This window comes from Parasteatoda tepidariorum, chromosome 3 (genome assembly GCF_043381705.1).
Source record: "Parasteatoda tepidariorum isolate YZ-2023 chromosome 3, CAS_Ptep_4.0, whole genome shotgun sequence".
NCBI lineage: Eukaryota > Metazoa > Arthropoda > Arachnida > Araneae > Theridiidae > Parasteatoda > Parasteatoda tepidariorum.
In genome coordinates, this window is record NC_092206.1 from 88,092,870 (window position 1) to 88,115,103 (window position 22,234).

Below are 22,234 nucleotides of genomic sequence, written 5' to 3' on the forward strand. Positions count from 1 at the left end.
ATAGCTCTTTGTTATAATTGGCCCTTGCTTCTCAAGGAGAGCTAAAAGCTATGATAGATCGTTCAGCAAAATATTTCTAACAGTGAATGACCATTCAAAATATAAATTTTTTTTAAAGCAAGTGAATCGGAGGCGTTCGTGATAAATTACTAATAAGTTATAAACATTTTTTTATCAATATAGAAAATTGTTAAGGTGACTTAAAAAATAAATCGCCATTTATTTACTTTTTATTTATTTATTGAGAAACACAACATTAAAAATATTTCAATATTGTACAACTAGTATTTCTTGTCATTCAACATTTGTAAATGGCGACAGTGCTTCTGAATATCTACATGCTAAATAAATCACACATTTTTTATTTAAAAAATTTATTAAGATACATAAAGCATTGGGTTTCCATTTTTTTACAACTTTTGCTAAACATATAAATGCATCAACTTTTTTAAAAAATTCATAGTTCTCTCGCGTTTTTTCTGATGCATAGAGCATCCATTATTAAATTTTCTTCAATTTCAAGTTAACATACAAAAAACGACATTAAAAAAATATATAAGATACAAGAAAAGCGTCATATTCAAAATTATCTGTAGCAAAAATTAGAAAAAGGAAGGAAAAAAAATAATAGAAAACCTTCTAACTGGACAGGAAAAAAAAACAAATATGCTTGAAAAAATATTAACTTTTAATGAATCGTCAAAATTCCTTAAAAAAATAATTGGTAAGCACTTTGTAAAGAATCATGTCGAAAAATTTTATCGAGCGCATAATTATACAAGCAATTCCACCTCTTCCAACTCCATTAACAAATAACCACGAGTTTCTTTAACCATTTCGGAATATTTCGATTTCCCATTTTTAATATCATCAACGAATGAAAGAAAGGCCAAAATGCTCAAAACAACATTGATTGTCCGAAATATGCCTCGTTCGGTCAAATCTACGCAGCGTATCAAGGACCGGCTATCAGCCGAAGCAAAGAAGGTTAAAAAAACCATTTTCTGCACTGCCGCCTTTCCCACAATACGAACGCTCATTTTACATAAATCAAATAAAATTGGATTGTTTTTGAAAGAATTACAAATTCTCAATGTGGCTGATCGTACTGCAGGACTATCGCAAAACTCTTTAAGTAACAGTTGCACTACATATAATTGCTAACCCGCATTACATATAATTGCTTCTAAATTCTTATCACTCAAATTTGGTAAGCGGTTATTTGCAACAAGGGCTGATGAGTAAGATCGTACATTATTCCAAGTTTTACCACCTTTTGAATAAATAACTGCAACTTCACGAATAACTGTTAAAGCGTCGCTGATATTTGTAACGCCGCAACCAAATACTTCTCGAAGATGAGCGTCCAATTCTTTGGTTCTATCAAACCAATCCAGAAGCTCTTCAGTTTGTCGACTATCCTCTTCCAATATTGCTTTTAATTCTTTTAATGTCTGACCATTGAATCCACATTCCACAAGAGACACAGTTAAGGTCGTAGCCCCTCCTAAATAAAAAAAAGCATAAAATTATGTATACTATAAATAATTGAAAACATGAAACTTTCGTCGAAATAACATTCTAAGAATACAAATATGTGTGTGGGTGGAGGAGAGGAACAATGAAGAGCATAAAAAATAGCAATAGTAATAAATCAAATATAAAATAGTAATCTTTTTACTATTCTGTGAATAAAAAACTTAAATATTTAAAGAATTTAGTCTTATCGAAAAAAAAGTTCGAAAATCAAATAAAACTCAACACAAATTTGAGTAATAAGGTAAAATAATATTGTTACTTTTCATTGAACATATAAAAACTATAAAAAGATATTATCATACCTTTTGTTCCCAACCGTACGGAAATAAAAGAAAGGATAGAAGAAAAAACATGTTTAAGTTTCTACGATTATAAATTTAACAGAAGAGAATATGTTTACTATTCTTAGCTTCCTTTTTTACGTGAAGCTTATGAAGTCTTTTGAAAAATTGCACTTACTATTTTCGTTTGCTATACGAGTAGTAACGCGAATATAAAGTCTAAAATAGGATTCTATCACAAGACTTCAATTCTTGAAAAAAATTTAGCGTAGATCAGCGAGGAAAAAAAACTATGCTCTTTTCAAATATTTTTGATCTATTTCGTTAGCATAGCTACTGGTACTTAAAAACCAATAAACTAGCATAGCTACTGGTACTTAAACCAATAAACGTCACCCATCCAAAAATATCATACTCGTGTGCGGTATTTTAAATTTTTTAGAAAGCAAAACATAAAGGGCAATTTGTTTTAGTATCAAACTGAATAAATTTTTTTTATTTGCAAACCAACACAGAAAGGGCCAGGGTAGCCTGGCTGGTAGGGCACAGAGCTCGTGTCCTAGAGGTCGTGGATTCGATCTCTGCCGATCGAAGACTCCCCATGTAGTAAAATGGTGACTGATGCATGTTAAATCTGTCGAGTCACAAAGTCCTCCATGTTCCCATAACAAATAATACATCTGAGGGTACTGGTCCATGAGTTTTCTTGTCATCTAGATTGGTTCAAAATCCTTGTCTTCCGGATTGGCACGTAAATATGAGTTAGTTCCATCTCAAAGTCCTTCACGAAAGCAAATTTCTCCTAATACTTGATCAAGGATTTTCATTGTCTTCTGAACTGGGTTCAAAATGACAAGGCTACGGAGTTAGTAAACGTAACATTAGTAGTCGTAAACCCAAAATTAGGTCGGCTGTTCAACGACGGTTATAGATTTTTAAAAAAATGAAATAAAAAAACAAAATAAATGAAAAACAGAAAAAACAACTAGAAGACATATGCTAATCCTTGTCAATTTCTAAATAGAATTTATTAAATTAAGAACCACCACCAGGCGTAAGTGCTTATTTTTGTTTAAAAATCGTGTATTTTTAGTGTTAGTGTATGATGTCATCCTTAAGGAAGGAATCCCCCATTCCTTCCTTAAGAAAGAGTTAAGGATGTTACTAGAAGAGCTTTTATGCCAACGTAAGTGCTTTTAACTCGGTGCAAAGCTAATATTTGGAACTATCTATGCCATTTTGTCGTTAAGAATAATCAGGGTTGCTACTCAAATCTGGAAAAAAAAATTCCCCATGTTTTCCCTGTACAGTCCGCAAAAAAAAAAAAAAAAGATATCACCCTGATATATTCCTTTACTGGGATTTTTTCAAGTTAATGAAAATGAAAGAAATTTTTTAATTTTCTTGCAATTTTAGTCATATTATACATCAAAATTATGTTAAAAAATACAAAAAAAATTCTAACCAGTTAAGGAACAGGCATGTTCCTCCAATGGGAATAGATTTCCCAGTGAATGAACAGTATGTGTGAAATATGATTTTACATGGATAATTAGTAATTCTGCGATATAGAGGACACCTAAAATTCAGTTAAATGTTGTATGAATAGTTCCTATAACAATTTCGTTTCAATATGCAAATTTAATTGATAAATTTATTTAAAGAATTTTAATAATAATTTATTTATTATTTATCTTTATAAATGTAGTGATTAGTTATTACATCATACCTTAGACACCTTAATAAAGTATGTTTACTGACAAAATATAACAACTAAATATCATAATAAAAGCTTAAATAGAAAATTTATTTGCAGGCTTTTGTGCCAATAATTAGCTAAATTATTATCTTATTGCGATCTTTAACGTCCTGCCGGACTGGTAGGAAAAATCCATTTAAAGACAATCATCCAGGTGAAAAATGGGTGAAGTTTTTTTTAAGGCGGCATCCACCGATAGCTCAGTGCAATGCAAATAAAATTTCAAAAGGCAAAACTTCTCTTAGAGAATAATATTCGAAATACTGCTTTTAAGAACTTTAGAAGAATCTTTAGGAGGGAAGCAGAACTGGCATCCTTTTAGAAAGTGTACAAAACAAGAGTTGAGTACTGCCCTTAAACGGGAAAAATCTTTGACCCTAAAAATTATAAGGATTTATATTCTAAAGTTCCTAGGAAAGAAAAAGTACCTCTATTGGTAGTTTTTCCTTGCTGAAGAATTCATTGAGATATTAGAGAATCAGTCCCTGCTATATATTTCATTGGAAAAAGCGATTCATGAAATGAAACGATGACCGCAGCAACATTTTACAAATATATTGCAAATGTTTCTACCCATGGTTAATTAAAAATGCTATCGAATTCCCTATTTTGTTTCCTCTGGATAGGTGTAAATCTTATATCAATTTGAAACTGAGCAAGTTTTGTTCATCAAAACAAATTTTCTGGTTTAGTTTTCTACCTAATTCATGGAAATCTCTCGTTAGATCTTGAAGACAAAAGAATTGTAAAACAATATGTCGAGAAAATTTTACATCCATTTTTAAATAAGATTTTGAGGCATCAACTGATGAAATTAAAATGCTTTTATGAAATGCGATATTTTTCCATTAGATGTAGAAAACGTTGACTTTAACACATGCATGCAAAACAAACACCAAGAGTTAATGAGCAAGACAGCTTATCAACATAACACATGCTTCGAGAGTAACGATGCACTATTTCTTCAGAAGCTTGAGAAAGAAATTTCACAAGTTATGTTGCACATTTTTAAAGGAACATTGACAGAAAAGTTTAATCTCCCAAATATCCAATAGCCTGTGCTTTTCTCCATATGGAAGAATTTATTTCAAAAAGAACATTTGGTTAATCAAATTTTGGCACTGAAGCTGATACAACTAACATTGATAATCAGGGGTCTGTCCAGACATTTTGTGAAAGGTCCGTTTTTCGTGAAATTGTGAAAAAATTACTCACATTCTTTCAACCAGTATCCGCTTTTATGAATTTGTGAAAATAGGGTCCGTTATTGCAAAAAAAACTTTTTCAAGGAGTTTTTAAATTGTAAAGACATACAAGATTATGCTCAACATTGTAAAATTATAATTAAAAAAAATAAAATTTTAAAAAATCAACAATTGCTGCTTCTAAATTAGAGATGGAACATACAAATATTTGGTATTTAGTCTATACTGCTGAACGCAGAATATTCATTTCGGACGAATAATGGAAGAATCGTCTGCCGAAGACGAAACTTAATTCGTTTACATCCATCTTTCTTGTTTTCCCCCCTGGAAAGGATTTATTCGATTAACAAAACAATAATGAAGATAAACTAATTTGTGAAGGGTCCGATTAAAAGAAAAATCATTTTGTGAAGGGTCCGTTTTTAAGTTAAAATATTCTGTGAAGGGTCCGTTAACGGACCCAAATTTCTTCTAAACATGCCCCTGATAATGAAAGTATCTTGAAAACTGATTTTGAGATAAGTCCTCTTGAGGCATTGTTAGTTGCAAAAACAAAAGTACTGCTGAAGACCCACTATAGATATAAGTCAAAGAGAGATGGATTTTACTCAAACTTCGAAACTCCTTTTTCTCATTTATTATCCAGTGAGGAATTCTAGAAATGGTGCTGGAAAATCCAAAGAAATTTCGAAGATACATTTACATTGGCCAAATATTTGGAAAAAAGAGGAAGGTTAAATGGAAAGAAAAAATAATAAATTACTTTTTTGCATTAACTTCAGAAAAAGAACGAACATTTAAAGAGATTGAAAGAGCTGAAAAAAAAGTTAAAGCAGAAAGTATGACAAAGAGAAAAAAAATGCTTAAAAGATGAAAGAAAAAAAAAGGCTTAAAAATATGGGGAAAAGAGTAAACAAAAAAGTGATCTAATTATAATAATAATAAAAACATCATCGGATTACACAATGATAAACATTCAAAATTTAGAACGGACTATTAAACTGTGAGAAAAAAAAATGAAAAACATTTTAAATTATGTATTCAAACCAGGGCTCGAAAAACAGCCCCCTCGGCGGTCAAAAATTCCTCGCGGACAACGAATTTCTCGAATCCGACGTCCGCGCGGACGGCCATTTTCCCGTTGATGTTCGTGATACATTTTCAATTTTTGTTATCTTGCAAGAGTCTAGCGCCTCACTTCTAAAATGACTCTCTAATCTAGAAATACAGCAACATACTGCGGATGGAGGAATTGATGTTTTCTCTGACTGGGAGTACTGCAGCGGTTGAAAGGGGCTTTTCAGCAATGAACTTACAAAAAACACATTACGTATTTGGTCTTAAGCAAAGAAGCGTTAAACGCAATTGTAAACATCTACCTAAATGGAAAACACCTTTCAGATTTCTGTGCAGAAACCTATGTAAATCATTGGCTTAATTGTGGAAATGGCAAACGTCATATTTGATTCATTTAAAAAAAGCAGTACCCTCGAATAAATTGACATTCCAGATAACTTGACCTTTGCACTTAAATTATTTCATAAAAGAAGTACATACTAGCTTACTATTAGTCACCCAATATTTCTTTTCTTACTGTATAATGTAATCCTAGTATTTGTAATCCTAGCAACTACTAATTCATTGTGCAATTTATATAAATGTTTATAATAAATAAGAGAAAATTATATTTTTATTTATTTAGAAGCTACGGGTTAGCTTCAAAGGAGGACGGGTACATTGTTGGACAAGCCGTCCTCGGGGACGGGTAAAATTTTTGAGTTTTTTCGAGCCCTGATTCAAACATATTTTACTTTCCACTCCATGACTGAAAAAAAAGTAACATTTTCCACTTTAACTATGGTTATATGTTGTAATTCCAAGAAAAATCTTGTTCTTAGACATTTGTGTGGCCTATGGATTCCTAACGAGCATCAAACATTTTCAAAATTAAGTGTTCATTCACTGGAAAATTTAGTGTTTATTCACTGGTAAGAACTGTTCCTTCACTTGGTTATCGTACTACTTATTATTTAAACCACCAAAAGCTTAAAACAATATTATGTAAGTTATTTAAAAAAATTATTACATAATTTGTATTTAATAACAAATATGTCGATACCATCATTTAGCTAAAATTACATATTTTGAAATTTTTATGATTTTTTTTTAAAGGCAAGCTAAGCTTAAGTGTTCCTTCACTGGTTTGTTTAGCCTATAAGTTGTTGAGAAATTTGCGATGTTGTGAGAGATGCTTAAAAATGTTGACTACTTATTTTTATTAATATTTATAGAACATATATTCAAGAAATTGATGAATATTTTATTCCAAGTCTATTCATACGTATGTATATTATTGAAATTGTATCAGTTATTGAGGGAAAAAAACTAAAAAATAATCACATTAAATAAGCACAATCTGTTGTATAATCATATTCTATCAGAAGCATACTTTTATAAAACTCGACATTCGTTGAATAAAATGTTTTTTATTCAATAAAATGTTTTTTATTCAATAAAATGTTTTTTATTCAATAAAATGTTTTTTATTCAATAAAATGTTTCATTCAAATTTCTTTACTAAATTGCAAATAGATTTAGACTAAAAAAGAAACATCGTACTTTATAGTTTAAAAAAAATAAAAATAAAAAAGATTATTAGCGAAAAAAATATGAATGAAATTTTACGCTACGCGTGCTAAGTCAAGTTCCTCGTAAGTTTATCACATTTTAATTTTAATCGCCCCATTTAATTGTTTCTTCATTGTCACCAAATTATTTTTTTAAAAATAATTAATTTTAATTTTTTTCATCTTCTAATAAATAAAAACAAAACTTTAGATTTTTTAATTGAAAAATATGTAAATTAATATAGTATAAAAAAATTCATACCATATAATTCAAAATTTTTTCATCCTCAATTTAATTAAATAATAAAAAAATAATAAATAATTATTAAAAATTATTTTTTCCTTGAAATTATCTTTGGGTAAATGATTTGGGTTATGAGTGGGTGTAATTTTTTTTTTTTTTTTTTTTTTTTTTTTTTTTTTTTTTTTTTTTTTTTTTTTTTTNTTTTTTTTTTTTTTTTGATTTGCTTCATTAGTTTTTAAAATATTATTGAAAACGCAAAAAGCGAAATTAACATTAAGGGGTGCAAACTTTGAATCGCTCTCCTGACCAAACTATGGGGACCACATTTCCCAGATTGCGGCTATTCCCTATATTTCGAAGATAAGGAATCCAAATATGTAAAATAAATGTATGTTTATTCAGAGAAAGTACGTTTTTGCGTCTGATTTCGTAACTTAATTAAAAGTTTGCACTAATTAATTAACATATTTGACGTCACCCCCAGGAATCATTAAAAATGACACTTAGTTCGTGAAAATCCGATCATTAGAACGAAAGTTATTCAGGGTGAGATCTTTATTGTTTCTTTTTTTTTTTGCGGACTGTTCATAAGCAAGATATGAAAATCAATTCGATTACAAACATCAATTGAGACAGTTTTTGCAACCCATGATTTGAAATGTTGTGGCATTTAACGGAGTCAATCCAGAAAGAAAAAGCAATCAAATCAATGGGTAACCACTGATCATAATCAATGGGTAACCACTCAATCAATGGGTAACCACTGATCGTAATAAGAAGATCACAACTTTTTTGTCGATTTTTTATTAAAAATTCCCATTCAAATTTGGCCCCTTGCCGATTGTAGTGAGCGTGGCAGATCACGATACGGGAATATCCCCTCATGCTAAACTATTAAAAACACTAATAAGTCATGAAAAGCATATTATTTGCCAAAAGAAGATTATTCGCCAAAAGATACTATTTCATATGGCGGCAGAGCATTCAAAAACTGGGCCTTAAATGCTGTTTAATAAATTTTAAATCAAACATACCCACGATACCAACGGTAGAGCCATATTTCATCAATTCTTTTCCAATAGGTTTCCAATCCTTAGAGAAAGACAAGCCAAAACCGACGGCTGTTGCTAAGCTTCCTAGTAAGGTAGCTCCATTTCCTACAGCCCTGCCAGTACTGCTATGTAGATGAATTTTATCGAATTTATCCTGAAACTTCGCAAGCGCCGAGAGTGTACGTTGCCTACAAATGCGCCACTTTTCAAAGTTAGCGAGACTGAGTTCTGTATCTTCCCCGATTCCATTCCAAGTACTTTCAACTTCGTTTAATTTTTTGATCAAGCTGTTTTGAAGATCCTAAAAAAATATCAACAATATATAAGCATTCATAAGCAATAAGCATTAATATAAAGAAGCGGGGGAAGAAAAATTTTTAAAAAAAAGTTTGTTGGAAATGAATTCACGAGATTTATGAGAGACAAATATTTTTCAACAGACCCCAGAAAAAGGAAATAAAAATTTTCATTTTCAATATAGTTCACTTTTAATCATACTATCAATTAGTAAAAAACTACTATGTACAGCTTTTTTTTATCAATTTTTACAAAGTTAACCCGAAATTGAAACTATTTGCATAACAATCACTACATCACTTTACAGTTTAAATTAAATAAAATATAAACTATTTTTTTAAATAATTTTCATATTTTATATAGATCTAAAAAAAGTTACATGATTTAAGAAACAAGTAAATTTCCTATCTGTGAAAATAATTCCACAATGTATCAACTAAGATTAAAAAAAAAACAAGAACAAAAAAAAATCAGTTATATTGGCATTAACTGGGTTTTTTTTGAGGGGGGGGGGAAGTGGAAGCTAGGTTATTTAAAACAAAAGTTGAATAATAATTTACGCTCTAAATTTTAATTTAAGCTATTATAAGGCATAATCTTGAAAAATTATTAAACAATCATTATATTATTATTAAACAATATCCACTTTCCTCCCATAAACATGGTAATAAATTAAGAAGAACAGGGGTCTGTCCAGACATTTTGTGAAAGGTCCGTTTTTCGTGAAATTGTGAAAAAATTACTCACATTCTTTCAACCAGGGTCCTCTTTTATGAATTTATGCAAATAGGATCCGTTACTGCAAAAAGAAATTTTTTCAAGGAGTTTTTAAATTGTATAGACATACAAGATTATGCTCAACACTGTAAAATTGTAATTAAAAAATTAAATTTTAAAAAAACAACAACAATTGCTCCTTCTAAATTAGAGATGCAACATACAAATATTTGGTATTTAGCCAATACTGCTGAACGCAGAATATTAATTTCGGACGAATAATGGAAGAATCGTCTGCCGTTCACCCATCTTTCTTGTTTTCTGCCCTGGAAAGGGTTTATTCGATTAACAAAATAATAATGAAGATAAACAAATTTGTGAAGGGTCCGATTAAAAGAAAAATCATTTTGTGAAGGGTCCGTTTTTAAGTTAAAATATTTTGTGAAGGGTCCATTTTTATGAAAAGATATTTTGTGAAGGGTCCGTTAACGGACCCAAATTTCTTCTAAACAGACCCCTGAAGAATAACTGAAGATTTAGAATAAGCTTATACATTACTTAATATTTCAACTTAACATGCAAATAACAATTTAATATTAAAGTGTCATGCAATTTTTTATTTTATCCGTCGTTGAACCGCCGACCCAATACTGGGTTTACGACCACTAATGTTCAACTCCGCAGCCTAACTCCTGGAGCAGTACTTCCAGAGGTATTGATCTGTTATGGGAACATGGAGGACTTTGTGACTCAACAGATTTAACGTGCATCAGTCACCATTTTACTACACGGTGAGTCTTCAACCGGCGGGGTTCGAATCCACGAACTCTTGGACATGGGCCTAGTGCCCTACCAATCAGGCTATCCAGGCCTAAAAGAATGAGTTCCCTTTCGTCTGTCACTATGAAAAATCTCATACTTTAGCATCTTTCATAATTCAGCATTATTTAATGACATTAATAAACTGTATTCAATCTACAAAACTTGTATCAATTTAATTAATGAAATTTAATCGATTTATTTAATGAAAAATTAATCCTGCAAGTGGCGTAGTGTGAGTATCTCGTATTTGTTTATGTTTATAACTGTTTTTTCATTTTAAGTAAAATAACCCCGTCAACTATCAATTCTCTTAAATGACACATTCTGGCCGGGATAGCCTGGTCGGTAGGGCGCTGGGCCCATATCCAAGAGGTCGTGGGTTCGATCCGCGCCGGCCGAAGACTCCCCGTGTAGTAAATGGTGACTGATGCACGTTAAATCTGTCGAGTCTCAAAGTCCTCCATGTTCCCACAACAAATCAATACCTCTGGGGGTACTGATCCAGGAGTTTCCGTGTCTTCTGGATTGGTTCAAAATGACAAGGCTACGGAGTTGAACGTTAGTAGTCGTAAACCCATGAAATTGGGTCGGCTGTTCAACGACGGTTATAAAATAAAATAAAATAAAATGACACATTCTATATTCTTACAAAAATATTTTTCTTTTTTCACTAAGACTTCAATTCTTTCACCAGGGGTCTGTTCAGACATTTTGTGAAAGGTCCGTTTTTGTAAAATTGTGAAAAAATTACTCGTAATTTGTGAATATAAAATAAACGTTAAGTCACATTCTTTCAACCAGGGTCCGATTTTGTGAATTTGTGCTAATAGGGTCCGTTACTGCAAAAAAACTTTTTCAATGAGCTTTTAAATTGTAAAGACATACAAGATTATGCTTAAAACTGTAAAATTATAATTAAAAAAATTAAATTTTAAAAAATAAACACTAATTGTAGCTACTAAATTAGCGATGCAACATACAAATATTTGGTATTTAGTCAATACTGCTGAACGTAGAATATTCATTTCGGACGAATAAAGGAAGAAGTGTCTGCGGAAGACAAAATTTAGTTCGTTTACATCTGTCTTTCTTCCTCCCCTCCCCCCTCCTTCCTGGGAAGGGTTTTTTCTATTAACAAAACAATAATGAAGATAAACAAATTTGTGAAGGGTCTGATTAAAAGAAAAATCCTTTTGTGAAGGGACCGTTTTTAAGTAAAATATTTTGTGAAGGGTCCGTTTTTAAGAAAAGAAATTTTGCGAAGTTTTAACGGACCCAAATTTCTTCAAAACAGACCCTTGGTTTGCCTCATGGAGCTAGGAGGTTTGCCTACGGTACGAACTCCCCCGCCACAAAGTCTGCGGCCGTCTGCTGCTATGCACAATAAGAAAAAAAAAATCCCTTTCTCTCCCCGACCTGACCCAAAACCTGTCCAAAACCTTGCCTTTTTCAAACTATCTACTCAAGTTATGGCCACAATTCGACCCCGATCAAACTTAGACACGTGCTGGTAGGCATTTCTCCTTCTTACACGAGGCAGAACAAAAACTTTTTTTACCCAAGAACAACGCTCAAATTCAATTTCTGTATGAGAAACTTACTGTCAAATCTCTTCTTTTAAACGCATTGTAGTAGGTTTCGCTACCGCCGCCTGCTTTGCATGAATGCGTTGATCATTTATTTGCATTCAATAACATGCTTTATCCGTCCTGCAAAATTCACGTCGGTGGTGTGTGGCCTTCCTGGTGTAGCAATTTTAATGGCCAGTAGTGTATAATAAAGTCTTGTAAAATTAATCGAAGTCAGTCGAATAGCGCAAAAGAAAGGGCGAGAGCTGTAGTAATAATGAGTGAAATGCGATAACATTAAATGGCTTAAATGATGTCCGTTTTAGAAAGACGATTCCCGGATCATATTCCAGAAAAGAAACGAAATCAAACACTCTACTCTTCGATGAGTTTCTTTTCGTCAATAATTAATTCTACTTCAGGGCATCAATAAAAAAGTTGGCACATAAAGTTGTTGAGACAAACTGTCATTAAAAAGGGGTCGAAAAAGTAATTAAAGAATATCAAGTCAGACGATGATGAGAAAATAAAACACTTTTAATTAAATAGATAGAAAAAAAGTTAGAATTGAATTTAATTATACTTAAATTAAGCCTATTTAAAGATTAATTATACAAAAATCAGTCTATTTAAAGATTAATTATACGAGATTCATAACAATACAACTTTTGAACATTTAATTATAAATAAACAGAAGTTATTAAAAATAAAAAATTTCATGCACTGGTTCATTTCCAAGACATAAAGAGTGGTGAAGATGGAATGTTAAATGACAAAAAGAGGCGTGGGCGAATAATAATTTTTTTGGTGGCCACTTAGATTTAATCGCCACGTGCAGGTAGTTTTGCACTTTTTACAATTATTATTGTACAGAACCGTGATGGTTCAGGGGATAGAGCGTTTACCTTCAAGTAAGGTGAACCGGGTTCGAATCCCATTGATAGCTGGTCGATACAAATTCCTCATCCGGCTTGCACCGACCACAGTGCTGATGTAAAATATCTTCAGTGGTAGACGGATCATGGGTTAGAGTCTCCTTGCAGACACGGTAACCGTGAGAGGTTTTCGTGGTTTTCCTCCTCATGTAAACACAAATGCGGGTTATTTTATGAAAAGTCCTCTACGAAGGCAAATTTCTCCCAGCACTTGATCCAGGAGTTCCCTTGTTTTCTGGATTGGGTTCAAAATTACAAGGCTACGGAGTTGAATATCAGTAGTTGTAAGCTCAAAATTGGGTCGGCTGTTCCCAGCAACGGTTATAAAATAGAATAAAATGATTATTGTATAAAATCTTTTAAGTTAAGCACATCTGTATCTTAGAATAGAAATTTATAATTTAAAAGTTTGTGTGCATTAATATGGAACTCTTGGAACCAGAAACCATTCAGTTATTAATAATATATTATATTTAATTTGAAATTCGCTAAGAAATAAATAAGTTGCATTACGTTATGTATATTTAGTTTATAATTATATAAACTTCATTTGTTTTAAAATAAAGCTTTTAAAATGTTACATGACATTTCTTGCTTTGAAACTGAAAACAATAGTGCCATTATTTTTATTATCTACTAAGGCAGATGAGCAAGTAATAATTACCCTGAAGGAATTTCTTTTAAAATTATATTTTATTAGTTATAGGTACAATATTTCAGCTTTTTTTTAAAAAAAAAATTAATCTGTCAGCAAAATTTCACTAATTTTATAAGTCATGGATAAAGACTATTAACAATAATCCAGGATCATAACACATGCAAAAAATTATTAAAAAATAAAAAGGCGAAATTTTTTTTATTTATTTTTTATTAACTATGATATGAGAGTGTCCAATACTTAGACATACATCCTAGACCTCAATTCTAAATATTTATCCTAGATATTTAAAGTTATAAAATGTATTATCAGTTGGTTATTGCCACATGATTAAATGTTTCTAGGTTAACAATTAACATACTATAAAAAAAATTCTATCTTTATTATTATCCTATTATATGTAAATTTAATTAATCTCGCTTAATTTGATCAAACACAGTGTGCTAAAAATGTTATATAAAACTAATAATATTAAAACATATGGAGCACAATATGATATTATGTATATACATTAATTGCGCGTTCAGTGCTTTAGCTTTCAAGAGTTCGGGCTAAGGTCATTCGTTGCTCTGAGCTTCGTTATTCAGGGCTTCGTGTAACCACTAATTCTCAGACATTTTTATTTGAACTAATTTTAAAAGGGAATAGAACGGGGAATCGGTGATGGTCTATTTTATTTTAAGCACTTTTTAGAAAAATTGTGATTTAATCTTAAATTTGCTTACATAATAGATTTTACATAAATATTTAACTCATTTCTATCTCCTAAATATAATATGTAATTTTTAATTAAAAAAATTACATATTATACTTATTTAAAGTATTATTTCCTACTTTTAAATGTAATTTTAGTAAAAACGTGATTTTCCCCATTGTTTTTCTGTAATATGAAAATGTTATATTTCAGCATTATTTTACATTAATATCATTTACATATTTTACAATATACAATTTAAGGCAATAGTATTAATTGAATTTCTTAAAATGATATATTTTTTCATTTATCGAATCAATGCCAATTTTAATATGAAACATTTAGGGTAATACATTTTTCTATTAAAAAATACTTGAAAATAATAAAATATAAAAAAAGTGTAAGTGACAATGGCAAATGGACTCCAGATAAAACAGTAATGATTTCATTATAAATCAATAATAAATCACTCTCTTAACTAATTTTTAGAATACTTTAAATATAGAATAAAAAAATAAGTACAAAATATCACCTCATTCTCGTTTATGATTTCGATTGTAGCATTAATATCTTTAACAAGATAAGAAAAAATGTTCATTTTTTTTCTCCTTCACTTGTTCAATAATAACATTATTTAACTCATTTTAAAAGCTATCAGAACATAGATATAGTGATGCTCAATTTTATTTTAAGCATTTTTTTAGACATGATTTAACCTTAGCTTTACTCTTATTTTTATTTTTATGCAGATATTTTTGCTGTAGAAAAAGATACGTAAACATTTAAAAATTACACATTTAAGGTAAACATTAGAAATTACACTCAACATTGAAAATATTGTTCTAAAAAATTTAATATCTTTTCAGTAGGTTCTATTCATTAAAATATTAAGTGTAAATATTTACATAAGTAATTAAAAATTAAATTATTAAGTAAATAATTTGATTAGATTTGAATCGAACAATTCTGAGTACAATAAAAAAAATTATTATAAAAAGTTTTTTAAAAAAAATAGTAAAAAAATCAAGTAAGATTTTAAAAAATATAACTGTTTAACTAGCCAATTCTGCATCACCTTTAAAAACTTTCAAATTGTATTTTATTAATCATTTACGTCAAAAGAACAAAAAAAGTGGGAAACATACAAATAATGGATTAGCATGCTACATTAAAATATTCAGAATAAATATGATTTTAATAATAAAATAAATTAATACTCACCATAATTTCAATGTTCTTTGAAGCAAAATTTCAATGATATTATTGAGATTTAATTTTTATGTATGTTTAAATCTCTACAACTATGTGAAAACTATGCAGTTTTTTATTTATTATACAAGACAAATATTCAATTACAAATGGAACAGAAAAAGACTATGCGGAATTTTAAGTTTTGCAATAACCGCTGTCTGCGCGCGAAATATAGCAGCTTGTAATGCATGGGGTTGCAATTACGAACGAACGTTAATAAATCGCCAAACTTTAGAAAATGGCTCCGTTTTAGTTTTCCGAAAGTCGAAAGATGATATCTTATTGCTCCAGGCTCGCTAAAAATGGAAGGTTTTTTTAATACTATATTATGCAGCTTGTTTATTTTGAGATCCAAGAATAGATAGTTACAGATATTTCCTTTTTTTCGAAGAAAATGCTGGAATGAAATGTTTTACGTACCAGTTTTTTCTCTTTTCCGTCTTGCTATATAAGGGCTTTCACCCATGTGGGACACCGGTGTCCGTTTCATTTATTTTTTTATTATAAAAAACAGTCTAATAATTATTTTTTAAAAATTCTGATAGATTATCGGAATTATATTTGCTCTAAAATATAAAATCCAAAAAAAGTTGTTTTAAAATTTTTCTGTTTATTCATATTCAAAAATTTATCAACAATAGATTTTGTAAATTAAAGTAATCTCAATGACTAATAACTGTTTCTCTTAGATCTAAATGAGTGCAAATTTGAAAAATCATTGTTGAGCCTTGTTTGGAAAATTTTATCTTTAACGAAGAGAAAAACACCGGTGTTTAATGATGTATTTCATAACAATATATTATTAAAATGCTAAATATAATATTTTTTACTTATTTTGACGTAAATTAATAAAAAATAATAAAAAAGCGTGGAAAATATGTTTAATAAAAGTTCTACATCCAAGGGTTAAGTAGTGATATGCTCATGATTCACCCCTCCCCCCGAAAAAAAATTTATTCTTACACTGAAAACCGTAAGATTGAAAATAACAGGTTATTTTTATAAGTTTAATTAAAAAAATTAGTTTGTTAAATATTATGGATATCAAAAGATTCAATAACTACGAAATCTTAGATTCATAAAAGAAGTAACGCAGCCGGCAGGATTCGAACCTGCGCGGGGAGACCCCAATGGATTTCAAGTCCATCGCCTTAACCACTCGGCCACGACTGCTTATTTATCATAAAGATTTCAATTTTGCGGAGTCCCACATATACGAAACACAAGGTTGAATCTTTGATTACTCTTTCAGCAGCTGCGCGATAATTTATTAATGACTGTTTATGTAATAAAATTTAGTTTTATCTATATCAGCAAGTTTCAGCAAAGTGTTGAAAACAAAATAGTATAGATCCTGTATCATCAAGTACACTTAACATTATCTGTCTTAAAAGTACCGTGTACAAAGTCTAGGTAGGGAATAAAAATAAGAAATTTATTGCTTTCTGATTTTTTTTTCCTTCTGAAAAATGTATGGTACTTAAACTATATCTAGTTCTCGATTTATTATTTTTGCAGTAATATTTAGGAATTGATTTTTTTTTTTCAAATTAGGAAATTACTTACAAAAATATAAATTAAATATAGTTACTTATAAGGTTAAAATACTGAGTTACTTAGCTGTACACAATATTTGCCTAATTATACTATTTATTTTTTTTACAAAAAATATTTAAAAAAAATAAAAGTATGTATTTTATTTTATTTTATAACCGGTGTTGAACAGCCGACCCGATTCTAAGTTTACGACTATCGATGTTCAAAGTTCGTAACTTTGTAATTTTGAACCCAACCTAGAAGACAGGGGAACTCCCGAATCAAGCATTGGGACAAACCAGCTTTAGTGGGGCCTTTTAATGAAATCAACTCGCATCTGCGTTACATGGAGAGGAAAGCCACGAATACCTCCCATGGTGAGCCCGACAATGGCATTCTAACCCATTTTCGTCCATCTGCCACTGAGATTATTTTACGTCAGCACTGTAGTCACTGCAAGCCGGGAGCAAGTAATAATATCCATTTATTTACTTTCATTTGTGCTTTATTCAAGTTTTTAGTCTTTATCTACATAGCACAAAGTATATCCTATCACTCGTTGGATAATAGTGTATTATTTATTTTTTATCAGAATTTGATGCAAAAATACAAAAGCAATCTTCAGAAAACTGAAGAAAAAAAAAGGTTTAATGAAACCAAAATTGAAATTTACTAGTAAGAGAAATAGGATGACAATACAAAATATCAAGATCTACTAAGTAGACAACATACACGCACACAGATTACGCAAAAAGAGAAATAACTCTTTATTGCAATTGGCCCCTGCTTCTCAAGGAGAGTTAAAAGAAAAGATCGTTTAGCAAAAAATTTCTAACAATGGTTGACCACTGTAAATACACATTTTTTTAAAGTAATTGTATCGCTAAGCCGTTCGTGATAAATTACTGATAAGTTATGACAATTTTTTATCAATATAGAAAATTGTTTAAGTGCTTTAAAAAGTAACTTGACATTTTCTTTTTTTAAGAAACTCAACATTGAAAATATTTTAGTATTGTACAAATAGTATTTCATTTTATTTAACATTTGTAAATGGCAACAGTGTTTACTACACAAGAATATCTACATGTTAGATAAATCACACATTTTTTTATTTAAAAAAATTATTAAGATACATAAAGCATTGGGTTTTTTTTTTTTTACAACTTTTGCTAAACATATAAATGCATCAAATTTTTTAAAAAATACATAGTTCCCACTGTTTTTTTCTGATACATAGAGCATCCATTATCAAATTTTCTTCAATTTCAAGTTTGCATACAAAAACAAACGACATTATAAAGTATATATATAAGATACAAGAAAGGCGTCCTATTTAAAATTGTTTGTAAGAAAAATTAGAAAAATTCTAAAGAAAAACACTAAAAAACCTTTTAAATGAACAGAAAAAAAAATATGCTTGAAAAAATTATTAACTCTTAATTAATCATCAAAATTCATTTGAAAATTAATGGGTAAGCGTTTTGTTAAGATTATAGTCGAAAATTTTTTTTATCCGGCTCATTCAAGCACTTTATGTGATTCCACTGCTTGCAACTCCAGTAACAAAGAATTAATGGTTTCTGCAACCATTTCGGAATATTTCGATTTCCCATTTTTAATATCATCAACGGATGAAAGAAATGCCAAAATGCTCAAAGCAACATTGATTGTCCGAAATATGCCTCGTGCTGTCAAGTCAACGCAGCGCCACAAGGATCGGCCATCAGCCGAAGCAAAGAAGCTTAAAAAAGCCATTTCCTGCACTGCCGCCTTTTCCACAATACGAACGCTCATTTTAGATAAGTCAAATGAAATTGGATTCTTCTTAAAGGAATCATAAATTCTCCATGTGGCTGATCGTACTGCAGGACTATCGCAAAACTCTTTAAGTAATAGTTGCATTTTGTAACTTGCATTACGTATAATTGCTTCTAAATTCTTATTATTCAAATTTGGTAAGCGGTTATTTGTAATAAGTGCTGATAAGTAAGATCGTAGATTATTCCAAGCTTCACCACCTTTTGAATAAATAACTGCAACTTCACGAATAACTATTAAAACATCGTTGATATTTGCAAAGCCGCAACCAAATACTTCTCGAAGATGAGTGTCCAAATCTTTGTTTCTATCAAACCAAGGAAGAAGCTCTTCTGTTTGTCGCCTATCTTCTTCTAATGTTGCTTTTAATTCTTTTAATGTTTGAGCATTGAATCCACATTCCACAAGAGGCACAGCAAAGGTCGTAGCACCTCCTAAATAAAAAAAGCATAAAATTATACTATAAATAATTGAAAACAAATAAAATTGAGTCGAAATAACAAAGTTACTAAGGTTTTTATGCGTAAAAAGTACTATATTGATATGCACTTATTCACTCTTTTCATGCAGCTATTTTGCTTCTATCTAGACAGATGGTGAGACAACGTTTTTGGGTACTTTTCGCAGCTAGCTAAATTAAAGTAAATACTTCGGAAAACAACATTTCGAGCAAGAAGCTTCAGCCAGAAGTTGCAAAGGTTTCTATGTATAAAAAGCACTATTTTAACATGCACTTATTTACACTTTTCATGCAGCTATTTTGTTGCTATATAGAGAACAAATGAGACAATGTTTCTTCAGTACTTATTGACGCAAAATTCTATTCAACAGATTAAATAATTTAGACGAAAAGCATAAAAAATAGTAGTAATAGTAATACTAATAAGTTAAGTCAAATATAGTAATCTTTTTACATATAACTTCTCTGTTGTACAAATCGTGAACAAAATCGGTCGAATAGTTCCCGAGAAATCGAATTTTGAACGGCTGACTCTTTTGAAATTTAATTTCTCAGGAACTTATTCAACCAATTTTGCTCAAGATTTGTACTTTACCATGTAAAAGTATAATCTTTAAAATTATGCAAAAAATTGCATACCTTACAACTCAAAATTTTTTAGACCATTATTAAAAATAATTTTAAAAAAATATTAACTAAAAATTTTTTTTTGCGTGGAATTATCTTTGAATGAACGAATTTTATAATTGTGCGCAAAAATTTTTCAATTCACTTAAAAATTTCTAAGGGTTGACCCTTTAATGTTAATTTTACTTTTTGCGTATTTTGCTATATTTCGAGAAATTTTTTGGGTCATCTAACGAAATTATGGAGACCATATTTCCCAGATTGTGGCAAACCTCTTCATTTTGGGGGTCAGAAATCCGAATCCGTCGAAAAAAAGGTATGTTTATTCAGAGAAAGTACGTTTTTGTGTCTGATTTCGTAACTTAAAATATCGTCTACACTTATTGATTAGCACATTTGAGGTCACTCCTTCAAACTATTAAGATTGAGTAGAAGAAGGTGAAGATCCGATCATTGGATCAAAGGTTATTCAGGGTGATCTTTTTTTGCGTACTCTACCTAAAACAGTTATAACTCTAAAATATACGTCCTGCTGTCTCATAATTGGTGCCCCGCAGTGGGCTGATCGTTAAGACAAGGTTCCCAGCAGATCACCGAAGTCAAGCATCACTGGCTGCGATCAGTGTGCGGGTGGGTGACCACTTAGATCACAGTGCGTAGGGATCGAGGGTGTGCGGTATTGGTCCTCGTTAAACTGTTCTACAGTAAAGTGCTCGACTTCGAGTGCAGATCGTCGGGCTACCGAAGCTGGGGTGCCATCCCCTCTGCAGAGGATCAAAATTGTGATGGCATGTCTTCGGATCATCCTCAGGGATGTTTCCCATACCGTCGCCAATAGCCTATTGGGCAGTTCTAGAACGACGTAAATGAACTACAGAACAGTCTCGAAATTGGTTGGGAAAATATCTTTATTGTCTGTATATATAGGGTATTCAATTTTCCTTTAAATCACAACATCTCCCTTCCTCTTCTGAAAAAAGGGGTAAGCATACAGAGAATGGGTAATATAGTAGAATTATTTATGTAACAGGGTATTTAAAAGGACATAAAAAAGCCTTCTTTGAAGAAGAAAAATTTTTTTTAAATATTTAAAAATTTAGTCTTATTGAAAAAAAATTTTAAATATGTAATCCGAAAATTAAATAAAACTCAACAGAAATTTAAGTAATAAGGTAAAATAGGGCGTTACTTTTCATTGAACATATAAAAACTATTAAAAGATGTAAACATAACTTTTGCTTCCTACCGTACAGAAATAAAAAAAAGAGAGAAAACATGCTTAAAAAATCAATTATAAATTTAACAGAAGAGAATATGTTTACTATTCTAAGCTTCATTTTTACGTTTGAAAACGTGAAGCTTATCGAAGTCTTTTGAAAAATTGCACTTTCTATTTTCGTTTGCTATACGAGTAGTAACACGAATATAAAGTCTGAAATAGGATTCAATCACAAGACTTCAATTCTTGAAAAAAATTTAGCGTAGGTCAGTGAGGAAAAAAAAAACTATGCTCTTTTTAAATATTTTTGATCTATTTCGTTAGTATAGCTACTGGTACTTAAACCAATTTATTATTTAAACCAATGTATTTTTATATTCTTTCTATTATTAACGTATAATTACTGGCTTGACGGTGATTTTAATATAAATAAGGATGCTGAAGAAGGGAAAGTATTTTGTGACGTCTTAAAACAAGTACATAGGCAGGATATGAAAATCCAACCGACGACAAACATCAATTGAGACAGTTTTTGCAACCCATGATTTGAAATGTTGTGACGTTTAACGAAGTCAATTCAGAAAGAAAAAGCATTTGACCAATGGGTAACCAGCAGGGGTCTGTCCAGACATTTTGTAAAAGGTCCGTTTTTCGTGAAATTGTGAAAAAATTACTCACATTCTTTCAACTAGGGTCCGCTTTTATGAATTTGTGGAAATAGGGTCCGTTATTGCAAAAAAAAAAAAAACTTTTTCAAGGAGTTTTTAAATTGTAAAGACATACAAGATTATGCTCAACACTGTAAAATTATAATTAAAAAAATTAAATTTTAAAAAATAAACAACAATTGCTGCTTCTAAATGAGAGATGCAACATACAAATATTTGGTATTTAGTCTATACTGCTGAACGCAGAATATTAA

At 30.4% G+C, this 22,234-nt stretch overlaps 2 protein-coding genes and 1 non-coding gene across 4 annotated transcripts in view; all 3 read right to left on the reverse strand.

The window, feature by feature from the left end:
- Window positions 1–216: 216 nt before the first annotated feature.
- On the reverse strand, window positions 217–15,823 carry LOC139425173 (uncharacterized). The gene is made up of 3 exons (XM_071178936.1): window positions 15,620–15,823; window positions 8,690–9,008; window positions 217–1,507 (listed from the first exon to the last, which is right to left on the reverse strand). The coding sequence occupies exons 1-3, from the start codon at window positions 15,620–15,622 to the stop codon at window positions 1,161–1,163; spliced, it is 669 nt and encodes a 222-aa protein (XP_071035037.1). The 5' UTR covers window positions 15,623–15,823; the 3' UTR covers window positions 217–1,160.
- A 917-nt stretch (window positions 15,824–16,740) lies between these two features.
- TRNAS-UGA (transfer RNA serine (anticodon UGA)) lies at window positions 16,741–16,822 on the reverse strand. Its single transcript has one exon. It is a non-coding gene; the product is annotated as a tRNA-Ser (tRNA).
- A 1,453-nt stretch (window positions 16,823–18,275) lies between these two features.
- LOC107444351 (uncharacterized) overlaps window positions 18,276–22,234 on the reverse strand; it is a 30,845-nt gene continuing 26,886 nt past the window's right edge. For both annotated transcript variants that reach the window (XM_016058465.4, XM_016058464.4), the window contains exon 3: window positions 18,276–19,440. In XM_016058465.4, the coding sequence (XP_015913951.1) occupies window positions 18,707–19,440 (734 nt within the window). In that variant the 3' untranslated portion in view covers window positions 18,276–18,706. The remainder of the gene's footprint in view (window positions 19,441–22,234) is intronic.

Coding starts and splice junctions, on each gene's coding strand:
- LOC139425173 (XM_071178936.1), bottom strand. Junction 1,508..8,689: donor CTCTACCGTTGGTATCGTGG/GTATGTTTGATT, acceptor TTTTTTATTTAG/GAGGGGCTACGACCTTAACT.